The following is a 14,223-nucleotide window of genomic DNA, read 5'->3' as shown; positions in this document are numbered from 1 at the left end:
ATGGGTGTGTGTGTCTGGTTACGCTGGCTGGTGCTGCTGGTCCAGGTTAGCTGGGACCTGACCCACGGGGCCGGTGGTCTACAGCGGTCAGGAGACTACTCCCTCTCTGGCCTCTTCCCCCTCCACAACACAGACTCACCCAGCTCTGGACTACCTGAATTGGGAGCCTGTAAAGAGTAAGTCCTTTCCAAAATATTCAAATCTGAAAGTTGTTTTGTCTTTCTATTTGACTAGTGACTGGTTGGTTTATTTAGCGTGTCTTCATACAGGTGATTCTGATGATTGGTAGTTTAAATGTCTTAACAGGATTCCGATGCTAACCATTCACTTAACCAATGTTCTCCTACCCAGAGGCAAATTCAATAAACATGGCTATTACTTGATACAAGCCATGAGATTCGCTGTAGAGGAAATCAACAACGGCACCCGAGACAAGTCTCTCCTGCCGGGGGTGACCCTGGGATACCGGGCATACGATATCTGCTCCATGTCTGCCAGCCTACTGGCCACGCTGGACCTGCTGGGTCAGCAGTTCCCAGGAGGGGCTGAGAGCGGGAGGGTAGGCGGCCAGGGGGCGGTGGCTGTGATTGGCCCGGACAGCAGCAGCTACACCTTCACCCCTGCCGCCCTTCTGGGGGCTTATCTAGTGCCACAGGTACGAATTTGAATTCGCCTGAATCGAAACGGTATTCTTAAAGTACCGTATATCAAAAAGTATATTTCTCTGAGCACCAGTAGCTCTATTTGGTCATTTTGTTTACTGTATAACGTGGATCCCATGGCTTCTACACCACTAGATCTCTTACGAGGCGTCCAACGAGCTGCTGAGCCACAAGCATCTCTACCCGGCCTTCTTCCGCACCATCCCCAGCGATAAGAACCAGGTGGCGGCCATGCTCCAGCTGCTGGTGAGGTTCCGCTGGACCTGGGTTGCTCTGCTGGGCAGCGACAACGACTACGGCCGCCAGGGCATGCAGAGTCTGTCCCAGCTGGCTGCCCAGTACGACATCTGCATCGCCTACCAGGGGGTCATTCCCAAACTCACCCCTAGCACCGCTCACGTCATGAGGGACATAGTGAAGAGCATCCTGCTCACTGAAGTCAACACCGTAGTTGTGTTCTCCAGCAAGAGGAAAGTCACAGGCTTTTTCCCCTTTGTCATCGAGCAGAATGTGACAGGGAAGGTGTGGATAGGGACAGAGGACTGGTCTGTGGCCACGCTCGTGTCACGGATACCTAGCATTCACACCATTGGCACCGTCCTGGGTGTGTCGGTCAAAAACGCAGCCATACCCGGGTTCGAAGCGTTTGTGAGTCGGGCGGTGGATGTTCCAGGGCGACGCAGCGACGGTTCAGACTTTTCGAACGGCACCGAGTGTCTACAAGACGCAGACCTCAACAGCTTGGCAGCAGAGAACTTGTTGTTGGAGAAATATGACATCACATCCTCTTTCAACGTGTATACAGCAGTGTATGCCGTGGCTCATGCTCTGCACCAGGCACTTGGTTGTGACTCAGAGGGATGCCCAAAGACTGAGGTTCAACCTTGGCAGGTGAGAGTCTTCAGAATATCCCCCATGCCAGCTTTTAAGGGAAACTTGACGATTTATACGGTTATACATTTAATTATAACTTATATGGATTATGAAATGAAACCGTATGATATGATATAAAACTGTATGATATTAAACATATGAATTAGAGAGACAGACCGAATAACTCAATTAGAGTCTAATAACAGAATAAGCTGCACATGTTAGTATAAGTGCTACCGTTTGACTGAAGGCTTCAAAATACAAAATAAAACTATTTGACTGTAGTACTCACCACGTTCATGTTCTTTCAGCTCCTGCCTTGGCTGAAGCGAGTGAGATTTTCGGTGGGGAACAGCTCTGTGTACTTCGATGAGAACGGAGACCCGGCCACAGGATATGACATCGTGACCTGGGTTTGGAGGGGTTCAAACTGGTCTCTCAGAACGGTGGGGTCGTACACCCACAATCCCACTCACCTGACCATAGACGAGACTCAGATTGAATGGTCAAGCAGCACAGGAGCAGTAAGCCGCAGCAGATAAGATGGAAACTCTACTTATCTATGAGCTGAGTCTTCTCTCCAAAGCTGTGTATAATTCGTTGTTCCACTTCAATCTAGGTACCTCCATCCAGGTGCTCCCCGGACTGTCCTGCAGGACACAGGAAGCTGCAGAACGGACAGCACAAGTGCTGCTTCGACTGCATGGCCTGTCCTGCCGCCACCTTCCTCAACAAAAGTGGTGAGATGGAACAGGCTCACTTCAACTGTAGTGTAGTGAGTTGTCCAGTAGATGGCGCAGTTTGCTCATCTTATAGCACGGGCCCAAAACAAGCGCTGCTTCCTGATTCAATTGCACTATTGGTCCAGCCTGCAGTTTAGTTAACAATAATGCATCCCTGCTTGCTCGCACTGTGTCATCAGACGTGAGTCTGAGGTTGTGGCGTTCTTTGTTAGGGTCGACCATGTGCCAGCCCTGTCAGCCTGTGGAGTGGGCTCCCCCAGAGAGCGAGGGGTGTTTGAACCGGACGGTGCTGCTCCTGGCCTGGGACGCCCCCCTCTCTGTGTCCCTGCTCGTCCTCCTCGCTCTGACCCTGCTCCTGACCGTGGCCTCCGGCTTCGTCTTCCTGCTCCACCTGGACACCCCCGTGGTCAAGTCTGCCGGCGGACGCACCTGCCTGCTGATGCTGGCGTCCCTGACCGCCGCCACCGCCAGCACCCTCTGCCACTTCGGCCGCCCGTCCCGGCCGGCCTGCGTCCTCAAACAGCCCCTGTTCGTCTTCACCTTCAGCGTCTGCATGGCGTGCGTGACCCTGCGCGCCTTCCAGGTGGTCTGCATCTTCAAACTGGCCTCCAGGCTTCCCAGGGCCTACGACACCTGGGCCAAGAACCACGGGCCCGAGTTCACCATCGTCCTGGTGTCCGTGACCATGCTGCTGATCTCTGTCTTCCGGGTGGGCCTAAGCCCTCCCTACCCCTCACGAGACATGGCCTTCTACTCCGACAGCATCATCATAGAGTGCAGCCACACCATGTCTCCAGGGGCGATGGTCGAAGTGGCCTATCTCTCTCTGCTGAGCACGCTCTGTTTCTCATTCAGCTACATGGGGAAGGACCTGCCGGCCAACTACAACGAGGCCAAGTGTGTCACCTTCAGCCTCATGGTCAGCGTGATGTGCTGGATCTCGTTCTTCACCATCTACTTTGTCAGCAGAGGGCAGTTTGCCATGGCCATGCATGTCCTAGCCATCCTATTCAGTGTCCTGGGCATACTCGGTGGCTACTTTCTGCCCAAGGTCTATATCATTGTTCTCAGACCTCAGTTGAACACCACGGCTCATTTCCAAAACTGCATTCAAATGTACACTATGAACAAAAAATGAAAAAATGAATGATTTGTCATACTGTAGATTGTGTATTCAATATTTGTTAGTCTCTGCATAATTCTTGTTATATTTACCGTAGGCTAAAAGCAATGCTAAAATGTGCTTTTGTTTTAGGCTTTACCCTTGCACAGCTTCAGGTATATACTGTATATTTGCAGTATACTGTCTGTGCTGTTTGTATACTGTCTGTAACTGATATTGTGGGAATTAAAATATTAGCTCTTTTGTTCATGCTATTATTGGGAATAATAAATACAGTTTAGCAGTTTAGGAATTCAAAAGGGGATCTAGATTACACTCGTCTATCCCAAAGAACCATGCAGATGTCTCCAGATATATCAAATGTTAGAATCAGTTTGTCCCCACAGACTATAGAATTTTTTTTTCCACTCCATGTCGAGCCCATGCTCAGGGATCGTTTAGTTTAGTAAAACTGTAATCCCGTAACCAATCACAGAGAATGTAAGCTTTTCTTTACCTAGCAAATAAAATCATTTATCATCTGTTCATCGTTTGAACAGCTTTCCGTCTATGTTCTTTGTGGAATAAAAATGTATTTGCTTTTAATAGTTATTATACTAACCTGTTATCATGACTGCAAATGCCTCCTGACATTGGTGAGCACAATTTAATGATGAGCTCAATTACAGCTGAATACGGCTCCCAATCACAAACCTGATTACAATTAACAGAGATCATTATGACAAATGCCAGACAGTGACCAGAAAAGTTATAACCAGGAGGATTAGGTGAGGAAAATTAGAGGACTTTGGTTTAAAAATGTAGTAGGATTTAATATACTGTATCTAATCACACACGTGCACACACACACACACACACATACAGTCAACACACACACACGCGCACACACACACACACACACACGCACACACACACACACACACACACACACACACACACACACTTGCACACTGGTGCCTGTTGTCTGAGGGGCTGGATGAAAGGATCTTTTGTTGTTGTGAGGTCAACCCTATTGACTCCGAGATGTGTGAGTAAGGTCTATGGTTGGCTTTCCCACACTCTCTCCGTCCATTGACTGCTTAATACTCTGAGTCAGCCGGGAACAACAGAAGTGTGCCGTGGGTGAAGAGGCGACGTGATGGTCTTTTATTACGATTACCTTACAGGAACATCTGTTTGAGCCAGCAGGAACAAGGTTAGGGTTAGGGTCTGAGTCTGTGGACTAACATAATATATTTATATGTAATAATCTTGAAAGTGACATGTTGTTTTGCTGACTTAAGATATCCACCTTTTCGTTATTCAATTGATCAATTACTGTACATGTGTGGGGGGAGGGCTTGAACAGGAGGGTTCTGGAAATTAATCTTCACTATCTTTACCTGCACCTTGTCTAAATAAAATCAGTATCTCTCTCCCTGCTTATCTGATTGGGAGTGGAGAGGGTGATAACATGTAAATGTTATAAGAGTGTGTGCTATTGAGTGTGTACTATTACTGAAACAGTGCATCCTGATAACAATCAGTTTATCTCCACTGAGCAGCCTGTGACAAGTCCTCCATTATGTTATTGATGTCTCTGCTATTGTGGTGGAGGGCGGTCCACTGGTGTCAGAGTGTGGGAACCCCAGCCTAGCCTGGGCCACATGGCTTTGTGATGCTAATCTCCTGCTATATAAAGGGGAGAGCTCCTCCACTAGCATCAGTCCAGGAGAATCAGACCTCTCACTCACACAGACATGGCTCCCTGCTCCACCAACCTCTCCTCCATCCACCATCTCAAGCCCTCTGAGAAAGACAACCTCAGGGTGAGTATCATGTGTGTTACGATGCCCAGGATCAGCAGCTGTGTCTGACTTCATGAGATGATGTGTTTGTAGAACTGTGGACTAACTGAACTCTTTCCTCCTCAGTTAAGGAAACCCATCGTGGAGAAAATGCGCAGAGATCGCATCAACATCTGCATCGATCAGCTCAAGCTCATTCTGGAGAAGGAGTTCCAAAAGCAGGACCCCAACACCAAGCTGGAGAAAGCCGACATCCTGGAGATGACTGTGAGCTTCCTGAAGCAGCAGCTGCAGCCCCAGCCAGAGCTCTCTCAGAGGGACTACAGCCAGGGCTACTCTCAGTGCTGGAGGGAGTCTCTGCACTTCCTCTCCGTCAGCTCCAAGACAGCAGTCCCCACCGCTGCATCTCTCCACCGGCTCCAGCAGCTGCCCCAGGCCCAGAGAGCCAGCAGCCCACAGCTCCGCTCCACCTCCCCGGTCTGCTCCAGCCTCAGGCCCACCTCCCTCCAGAACACCAGCGCTAAAGGTCCAGTCTGGAGGCCGTGGTAGAGACTATGCAGACGCTCTCCAAAACCTGAGGGACTCGGACTGTCCCTCACACATGTAGGAAATATATATTTCCACCCTGCTCATTCAGTGAACTTTTCGAAGTGTTTCATCATATTGATGAATACATATTTGTTATAGATATTCTATTTGACCTTTGTTATAAGGAAAATGATTTTGTGGAGATCATTGCCCCAAATTGTGGGGGGAAAAGCACTAAGGACATTTCCAAGATTCTTTGGTGAACATGTTGTTTTTTCTACTAGAAATGTGATTTGAGTTAACTTAAAACTGTACTTACAATGTAAAGTAAACTATAATTATCTTCATTTGACAACATCAGTTATATTAGTTATGTTTATTTTAACTATGTTAAATGGTGTAAATGTAATAATGTATCCCCATCCTCCTCCCATTTTTAAAAACGGACCTTTTATAAAGGCCAAGAGTACGAGTGACCTGATTACTCCAATAAATTCCAATTAATGGATGATTTACATGAATTCCATGGTCTGAATATCTTTCTCATTCATTGACTATGTATGAAAGTGAACAGATGTACATGTCTTAGCCATGTAACCAGGTACCTGTAAGACCTGACCTCCTGAGCTCACTGTGATGTTCTCACCAGGCTGATTCACCTGTCCAGTACCTGTGAAATCATCTAGTATTCTACACACAGTTTAAACAGTTTGCTTAATGACATTAGTCATTTAGAACCAGAATCAGAAGTAGCGGATGCTTTTATTAAAGCAACCTGCAATGTTTTGAGCTAGTGCTGTGGTTAAGTACCTTGCTCAAGGGCACAATGGTAGGCAATGATTTTCACGTGATCTGGCCAGGTCAGATGCTCTAACCACCCCTTTAATAAGATGCTCTGACCACCCCTTTAATAAGAGGAAACTTCAATCACAGAAAGGGCCAACATTATTTTTCATGACAGTACACTATTGACTATATGGACAAAAGTATTAGGCCACCCACACATTAAGCCTACAGGAGCTTTTATGACATCCCAGCCACTTCCACTCTTCTGGGAAGGATTTCTACAAGATTTTGGAGTGTGTCTGTGGGGATTTTTACCCATTCATCCAGAAGAGCATTTGTGAGATCAGACACTGATGTTGGACTGATGTTGGGGGACCAACTCCATATTAATGCCTGTGAATTCCTGTAGGTGTAATCTGTAAGTGTCCCAATACTTTAGACCATATAGTGTACATTGTTCTCTACTGTTGATGGACATTAAAAGTTAATGGTTAAATACAGTACATACATATGTAGTAGGTGCTGATTTATACTGCATATTTCAATGAGCTCTAGGCCGTGTAAAAAGTGTGTTTTTGGAGCCTTCAATAGTGCTCAACAGGTAAGGAAAAAAGCACACCACTGGGACTGAAAGTATTGATGAAGTAGCAATCATTTGATCTCACTAGAATTTCAGTCTGAGTTGTGTGTTTTGTGCAGAGAGGACAAGTTGTTCACTATTTAAATTCAATAGCTTGCATTTACTGTAACATACAGAATGAAATAGGCTACTTGCAAACTATTTTAAGTGATTGTAGCTTTTTATTGTCATACACGTCATACAAATGTCACACATTGTTTTAAGAGCTTATATGCAGTACAAAACATCAGAATATCTATAACAACAGTGGCATCTCAATGTGAACACACACTCACACATGCTTGCGTGCTCACACTTAGGGGTACACAGACACACATACATTAAGTCCACAGTTCTTAGTCCCTTTACAAAAGATACATCAATCCCAGGCTTATTAGTAACTGGTGTGGATAATTAAAAAATAGGAGAAATATTCTCATAAAATAACTGTCAGAAAATACTCTATATTCTAGCAGTCAAATCATAAACTCCACTGGAGTAAGCAATCATTTCACAATAGTTCAACAATTCACCTCAATAAAGGATTGTCATTCAATAAAAGTAAATTCTTAAATGCAAATGAAAAGCAAGTGTCAAATGTAGATAAATCAAATCAGAGAAAAGCATTTTGCATTTTTACCTTCCCTATTAACGTCCATCAATACCTGCTCATCAATGTGATGAGACAATTCTATAACCCACCACGAATGAGCAGGATGGAAATATATATTTCCTACATGTGTGAGGGACAGTCCGAGTCCCTCAGGTTTTGGAGAGCGTCTGCAGAGTCTCTACCACGGCCTCCAGACTGGACCTTTAGCGCTGGTGTTCTGGAGGGAGGTGGGCCTGAGGCTGGAGCAGACCGGGGAGGTGGAGCGGAGCTGTGGGCTGCTGGCTCTCTGGGCCTGGGGCAGCTGCTGGAGCCGGTGGAGAGATGCAGCGGTGGGGACTGCTGTCTTGGAGCTGACGGAGAGGAAGTGCAGAGACTCCCTCCAGCACTGAGAGTAGCCCTGGCTGTAGTCCCTCTGAGAGAGCTCTGGCTGGGGCTGCAGCTGCTGCTTCAGGAAGCTCACAGTCATCTCCAGGATGTCGGCTTTCTCCAGCTTGGTGTTGGGGTCCTGCTTTTGGAACTCCTTCTCCAGAATGAGCTTGAGCTGATCGATGCAGCTGTTGATGCGATCTCTGCGCATTTTCTCCACGATGGGTTTCCTTAACTGAGGAGGAAAGAGTTCAGTTAGTCCACAGTTCTACAAACACATCATCTCCTGAAGTCAGACACAGCTGCTGATCCTGGGCATCGTAACACACATGATACTCACCCTGAGGTTGTCTTTCTCAGAGGGCTTGAGATGGTGGATGGAGGAGAGGTTGGTGGAGCAGGGAGCCATGTCTGTGTGAGTGAGAGGTCTGATTCTCCTGGACTGATGCTAGTGGAGGAGCTCTCCCCTTTATATAGCAGGAGATTAGCATCACAAAGCCATGTGGCCCAGGCTAGGCTGGGGTTCCCACACTCTGACACCAGTGGGCCGCCCTCCACCACAATAGCAGAGACATCAATAATGTAATGGGTAACACACAGTAGGCTATACAGAGATGTTTCCCAGGATAAGCAACAGGTACAAATGAACATTTCAAAATGTTATCTTAGGTTCTCATATGATCTCATAGCAAATGAGAACATGTTAAGCCTAATTCAGTTAAAACCCAGACACACTCTCAAATCTATTCAAATGTTCAAATTAAGCCATAAAAAAGATCTAAGCACTGCCAGCCTGCCAAATGGTAAAGCCAATGGTACCAATTAGGCTGTATGGTTCACACTTTGGTTCCTTTCATTTTTTCATCTATAGAGCAGCTTTCACTTCACATTTTCCACAGACATTTCTAAATAGCATTTTTCAGCTTGTATAAATTATAGATTTAAGATAAAACACGATGGACTCAGGTGCTGAAATGATTTCAACAATAAAATTAGATTGGATATTGACACATTTCTTTTAAGTCATTTACTGCTGAAATCAGTGGTCAGTGGTTTAACTTCTGCTAGCCTTTGTAGAAACAAAACAAGTAGGTCAAATGTGTAAAAGGACAAGATTTTACAATGGAATGTTGAATAGAATAGAATAGAATATACTTTATTGTCCCCTCAGGGAAATTAGTCTTGGACTCGTTTGCTGCACAAATCAACTCTATACATAAAAACAGAGGAGGACAACACATCACGTCTCACATACATATACTACACACAACACATTGTCCACAACATATTGCACATACAAAACACATTACACATATTACTCACAACACATTGTACATACACAACACAACACATTGCACATTCACAACACACAACACATTGCACATACATAGACTATTGCACACAACCCACATTGCACTTGCCCCAGTGAAAAAAAGAGAAGAAAACACCTTGACTATTGCACAACTTCATTCCTTCATTTCAAGTGGGTCAGTGTTGTAGGCTGTTATCAAATTAATCTCCCTGTGTGTGAAGCGTGTGAGGCTGACATTTAGCTTTTAAGTTTTGAAAACGTTGCCGCATTTTCACAGGAAAGGCAAATCAGTTTATGAGGTAACACGTTTATGGCTGCCATGCTCGTGCCTCAGAGGTGTTTGTGAGAGACTTCTCACATTGGCGCGTGGACTCGGAGCGACATCAAAGTCAGTACGCGTGTGTAAGGGGAAGTCACAACCATATGGTTTTTATTTCTTTACATTGCTGTCCGTCTGTGGGAGCGAGAGCATTATGGTGGGCTAGGCCTAAACCTAACAGAGTGGTCTGATCTTTATAGGCCTATTTGCTGTGGTGTGCTCACAGGTAGGCTAGTCATGTAGAATCGTACCTTTTCATGCAGCCTATTATCACTGACTGACAAGCGGTTCGGCTGTCATTCCACTTTCTATTGTTCACTTTCCCCATTTTAACCTTAAAGTGTGCTGAAACCATGTTGCTAAATGCACTTAACCGAAACAAATGTGCAACTTCACCCAAAACAATGGCTTGTTTTTGTTTTCTACAGCGTTATTTAACGTGTGAACCATTCACGTGGGCGCACTTGCATGTCGGTGATCTGATATTGAGCGTGTGAAAGCGCGTGTATAATTTAAATAACGCGACTGTTCTCACATTTCCAGCTGCGCGTGGGGAGTGTGTGTGTTTGTGTGTGTGTGTGAGGAGGGGGGGGGGGGTTGCCCTTCCCCGTGTCAAGTCACGCGTCGCACACCCTTCACACACTCCATCCAGATCCAGACAAGCGGTCTCCATCTCCACCAGGACTGACAGGCTTGCGAGTCATTGAACCGCCCCTGGGCTTTTTCTTTGGCGTCTGCCCGAGTGTGGGAAAGCTCTGAGCCTCTAGGCCTCTAGGTATGACCACCTAGTCCAATCAATAATGCCTAGGCTGTATTATCCTCTTTTAAGCATCCACTGAGGTTTTCAATTACCACAGCGCGGGCATCCCAAGTAAATATATGATCAAATAATGATGTAGACTACAGTAGTTCAAATTAATACGTATTTAGTTATAATAACTAGCAGTGTCTTTACACTGTACTGTCTAGTCCTTGCATCCAATGTTATCTATCCATCAGTGTTATGCACCAACTGACCAGAACAAATTTCTAGTATGTGTAAAAAACTAAAAATTAATTCTGATTTTAAATAATGTATTCATGCTTATATAGTTCACAATAGACAGTCTTCTAAAATATATGTCTGCATATTTATAAAATTACAGTTGTTTTGTCATCATTTTGCCATAGACTGGAAGGGTGCCATGATGTGCCCGGGGCAGGGCAGGTCCAGATGTGCCTGCATGGGGCAGGGCAGGTCCAGATGTGCCCGAGGCAGGGCCAGTCCAGATGTGCCCGGGGCAGGGCTGGGCCGGTCCAGATGTGCCCGGGGCAGGGCAGGTCCAGATGTGTGGCAGGTCCAGTGTGCCCTGTGAGTAGAGCTCTGTGTCCAGTTTCCCACCAGTCCCACACACCAGGGTAAACCAGTCACAAAAGACCAGATACTCCCTCAACTCCCCTTTGGGAATGTTAATTGACCCTTTGTTGTAGGACAAACAGTAACCCTATGTCACAGACCATCTGGAAAAAATCAAGTTAATGGCCGTCACACACTGGCAAAGAGACACAATATTGTTCTGTCCTCTCTTGCTGGCCTGCGTGAATGTTAATTATTTTTTCCTGGGGATTTTATCGAAGTTTATTGAATATTCTGTAAGGTTTTGTGTCCTATGTTTTGTGCACTATACGCACGTTCATGTTCCCTTTGGCCAACTGTGCACGGTGTCAGCGTTGTGGGAAACTCCTGCAGCCTTTGTCTTGAAGTGTGTGTGAGGAGGTGCCCACCACCCTGGGAGAATTCCTGCCATAAACGTCTACTTTGCTGGACCTGTGGCGGAGTGGAGCAGCTTCCCATAAGCCCTCTCTCTGTGAGTGTGGTATCTCCTGTTTCCCACACTCTCTATCCATTCACTGGCCTCAGGGTGGGGACAATAGAAGTGTGTCTTGTTACACATCACATTAGCCACGGTGTTTGATCTCTCATTGGGGGGAGGGAGGGTCTCTGGTCACCACTGGGCCATCTGGAGGGCCAGAGCCTGAGAAACTCTCCGGCATGCCTCTCTGTCTCAGCAACTTCTGTCTTGGGGAACGACAAAAACTTTGGAAAGACTTTTGTTACACTTGTGATACAATAGAGGCAGGAAAAGTTATTCTCACCAGAGCACAGGAGAGATGCAAGGGGACACAGTCAGTGTGATTGACGACATACTATGCACTTCGTATGTCTGCTTCTTTTATTTTTGTTTTTTGTGCTATATATTACGTTTTTTAAAGCCTTGTAAATAGCACCTGTAAATAGCACCTTTAAGAAATTAAGTCCTAGATGAATTGACATAATACTATAATAGTATAATAACTCTAAAAGCAACCAGTTTTGGTCCTCCAATAGAGGATAATGACGCTCTCTAAAAATAAGCCCAAATGTTGCAGTTGTCCCAAAGTAGATGTGATCCAAGGGCAGCTAATAAACATGTCAATAATGACACTGTACAGTATGTTCACTGCCTGTATTCATATTAGTTTACATTAGTTACTACATGCCCTAGTTGTTGGTGTTATGATCCACTGATGGAGGTCAAATGAAGTAATGCTACGGGGTGATGGAAGGCGCTCATGATAGTTATTGTCAGCAGGATTGGGGCTTAATAGACTGAAGAAGGACAGACTTATCAAGTAAATGATGATTATTGATCGCGTGATGAGTGATGGATGAGTGATGAAGACTGTATAGAAATGTTGATTTTTGTGTGCTTAAATGTGTAGTTCTGAGAAAGTTGACAGAGAGAAGTTTCAGTTGTGATTAAGTTCATAATTTATTTACTTTTCTAATTCATATATGAATTTACACCAAGTAAGGCAAAGAGATGTTTCACAGAAAACAATTTCTTTTAACAGATACATTTTTTTAAATTACAAAATCCCTTTATAAAAGGTATTCACTTCTAGTTATCAAAAGTTAACTCTTCAACATTTGCCTTTAACATTTAGGCTGAAAGTCCTCAATAACAATGCCATTAGTAACAATGGCTGACAGATAAGGTACATGCAATCATAAAATGATTTACAGTTAATTAAGTAGATCCATTGGATCAAATTGTGGGATTATATTGATAAACAACACCAAACTGATACATTGTATCATTCAGTGACAATCAGAATATCAATTGTAGAACAAAGTTTGAATAGATCAAACAAGGAAGAAGTGTCACAGACACTCAAATAAAGCAGCAGCCCAATATGGGCCAACTGAAATAAGTGTTATCAGCAACACACCTGAACTCATTCATCTCAGAGTTCATATTCTCTAATAAGAACAGTCATTGAACAACATACAAGAACACTCTTGTGGAAAGAGTAGCCGCAAGTTACATTTCTAGTGCAGCATTATGTATTCAGAACAATCTGAATCATGTGATAAATCCTTTCAAAGGAAAACTGGCACACCATGCCCTGTTCATCTTGATGAAACCTCACGACGTAGAATCTCTTGCCAACGCAAAAGAAATAGCCTCTGTCACTCTGGTCATCACTGTCCATTTCTAGACCTGTCTGTGTAATTCTGTTGGACTCAACAAGTGTTTTCTCTACCAGGGCCTCCAGAGGGCGCTGTTGATGGGGCTCACCCCCTTGGTAGTGGACTGGTGGAGCGGTGAGCCAGGCGGGGAGAGAGGATTCAGAGGCTGGCTAGGCGTGTTGGCTGGGTGCAGGCTCTGGAAGTGGCTCAGCAGTCTTCTCTGGGACTGGGTCTTCACTTCGCTCCGGGACAGGAAGCTCAGCGCCTCCTGCACACAGTGGCTGTAACCCTGGCCAGCTGCTGCCAGGGTGGACGTCCCTGACCGCTGCTGCCAGTGCCTCAGGAAGTAGACGGCCATCTCCAAGATGTCCGCCTTCTCCTGTTTGGAGTCAGGATGCTGTCGGAGGAACTCGGGACCCAGCAGCGACTTGAGCTGCTCGATGCTGATGTTGATACGATCTCGACGCAGTTTCTCCACCATCGGCTTTCTCAGCTGGAGAGCAAAAAACAAGACAGGGTGAGTCGGTTTGATCGGACTAATCTCCATCTGAATTACATTTGAATTATATAAATCAAAATATATAGTTATATAATTGTTGATGTATTTACCTTATTAGTGGATGTCAGGTGCTCCTTAGAGTAGTTGATTTGTCCAAAGACAGTCGGTGCCATGGCTGTGTCTGCTGTGGTGAGTGGCAGAGCTGAGCTGCAGTCCGAGTGAGTGGAGAGCCAGAAGGGTCTGTGCTGGCCTTCCTCCAGCCCTGCCTCTATTTATACGGCCCAATCTGCATATGAATGTGTGGGTCTTGGGCTTGTTGGACTTTCTCACAGTCAGCAGCCAATGGGAGGGCTGGGAAGGGCTTTGAGAGAAGCAGGGCTGCCACATGCTCAATGAAGTGCGTCGCCAAGGGGTACAATGAGTGTGTCTCCGGGGAGCAGGTGGAGGAGGGGGGGGGGGGGGGGGCGAGGGGGGGGTCGGCTGACCCAGAGCTTCTGTGG

At 45.7% G+C, this 14,223-nt stretch overlaps 2 protein-coding genes and 1 pseudogene across 3 annotated transcripts; 2 read left to right on the top strand and 1 right to left on the bottom strand.

Annotated features, from left to right (window-relative positions):
• tas1r1 (taste receptor, type 1, member 1) lies at window positions 1-3,416 on the top strand (the record flags this gene model as incomplete). The annotated part of the gene is made up of 6 exons (XM_084446120.1): window positions 1-176; window positions 352-655; window positions 798-1,553; window positions 1,847-2,059; window positions 2,155-2,275; window positions 2,491-3,416. 6 exons carry the CDS (start codon window positions 1-3, stop codon window positions 3,414-3,416), a joined length of 2,496 nt encoding a protein of 831 aa, XP_084302246.1.
• A 1,724-nt stretch (window positions 3,417-5,140) lies between these two features.
• On the top strand, window positions 5,141-5,737 carry LOC311315450 (transcription factor HES-5-like; the record flags this gene model as incomplete). The annotated part of the gene is made up of 2 exons (XM_084446119.1): window positions 5,141-5,209; window positions 5,315-5,737. The coding sequence occupies 2 exons, from the start codon at window positions 5,141-5,143 to the stop codon at window positions 5,735-5,737; spliced, it is 492 nt and encodes a 163-aa protein (XP_084302245.1).
• Window positions 5,738-7,912: 2,175 nt separating this feature from the next.
• LOC311315449 lies at window positions 7,913-14,110 on the bottom strand (annotated as a pseudogene). The gene is made up of 6 exons: window positions 13,834-14,110; window positions 13,299-13,717; window positions 11,529-11,621; window positions 10,897-11,080; window positions 8,441-8,548; window positions 7,913-8,335 (listed from the first exon to the last, which is right to left on the bottom strand). The product of its transcript is annotated as an uncharacterized misc_RNA (transcript).
• Between the last annotated feature and the right edge of the window lie 113 nt (window positions 14,111-14,223).

Source organism: Borostomias antarcticus, assembly GCF_949987555.1.
Source record: "Borostomias antarcticus genome assembly, chromosome: 11".
Taxonomy (NCBI): Eukaryota; Metazoa; Chordata; class Actinopteri; order Stomiiformes; family Stomiidae; genus Borostomias; species Borostomias antarcticus.
This window is presented reverse-complemented; position numbering and strand designations above follow the sequence as displayed.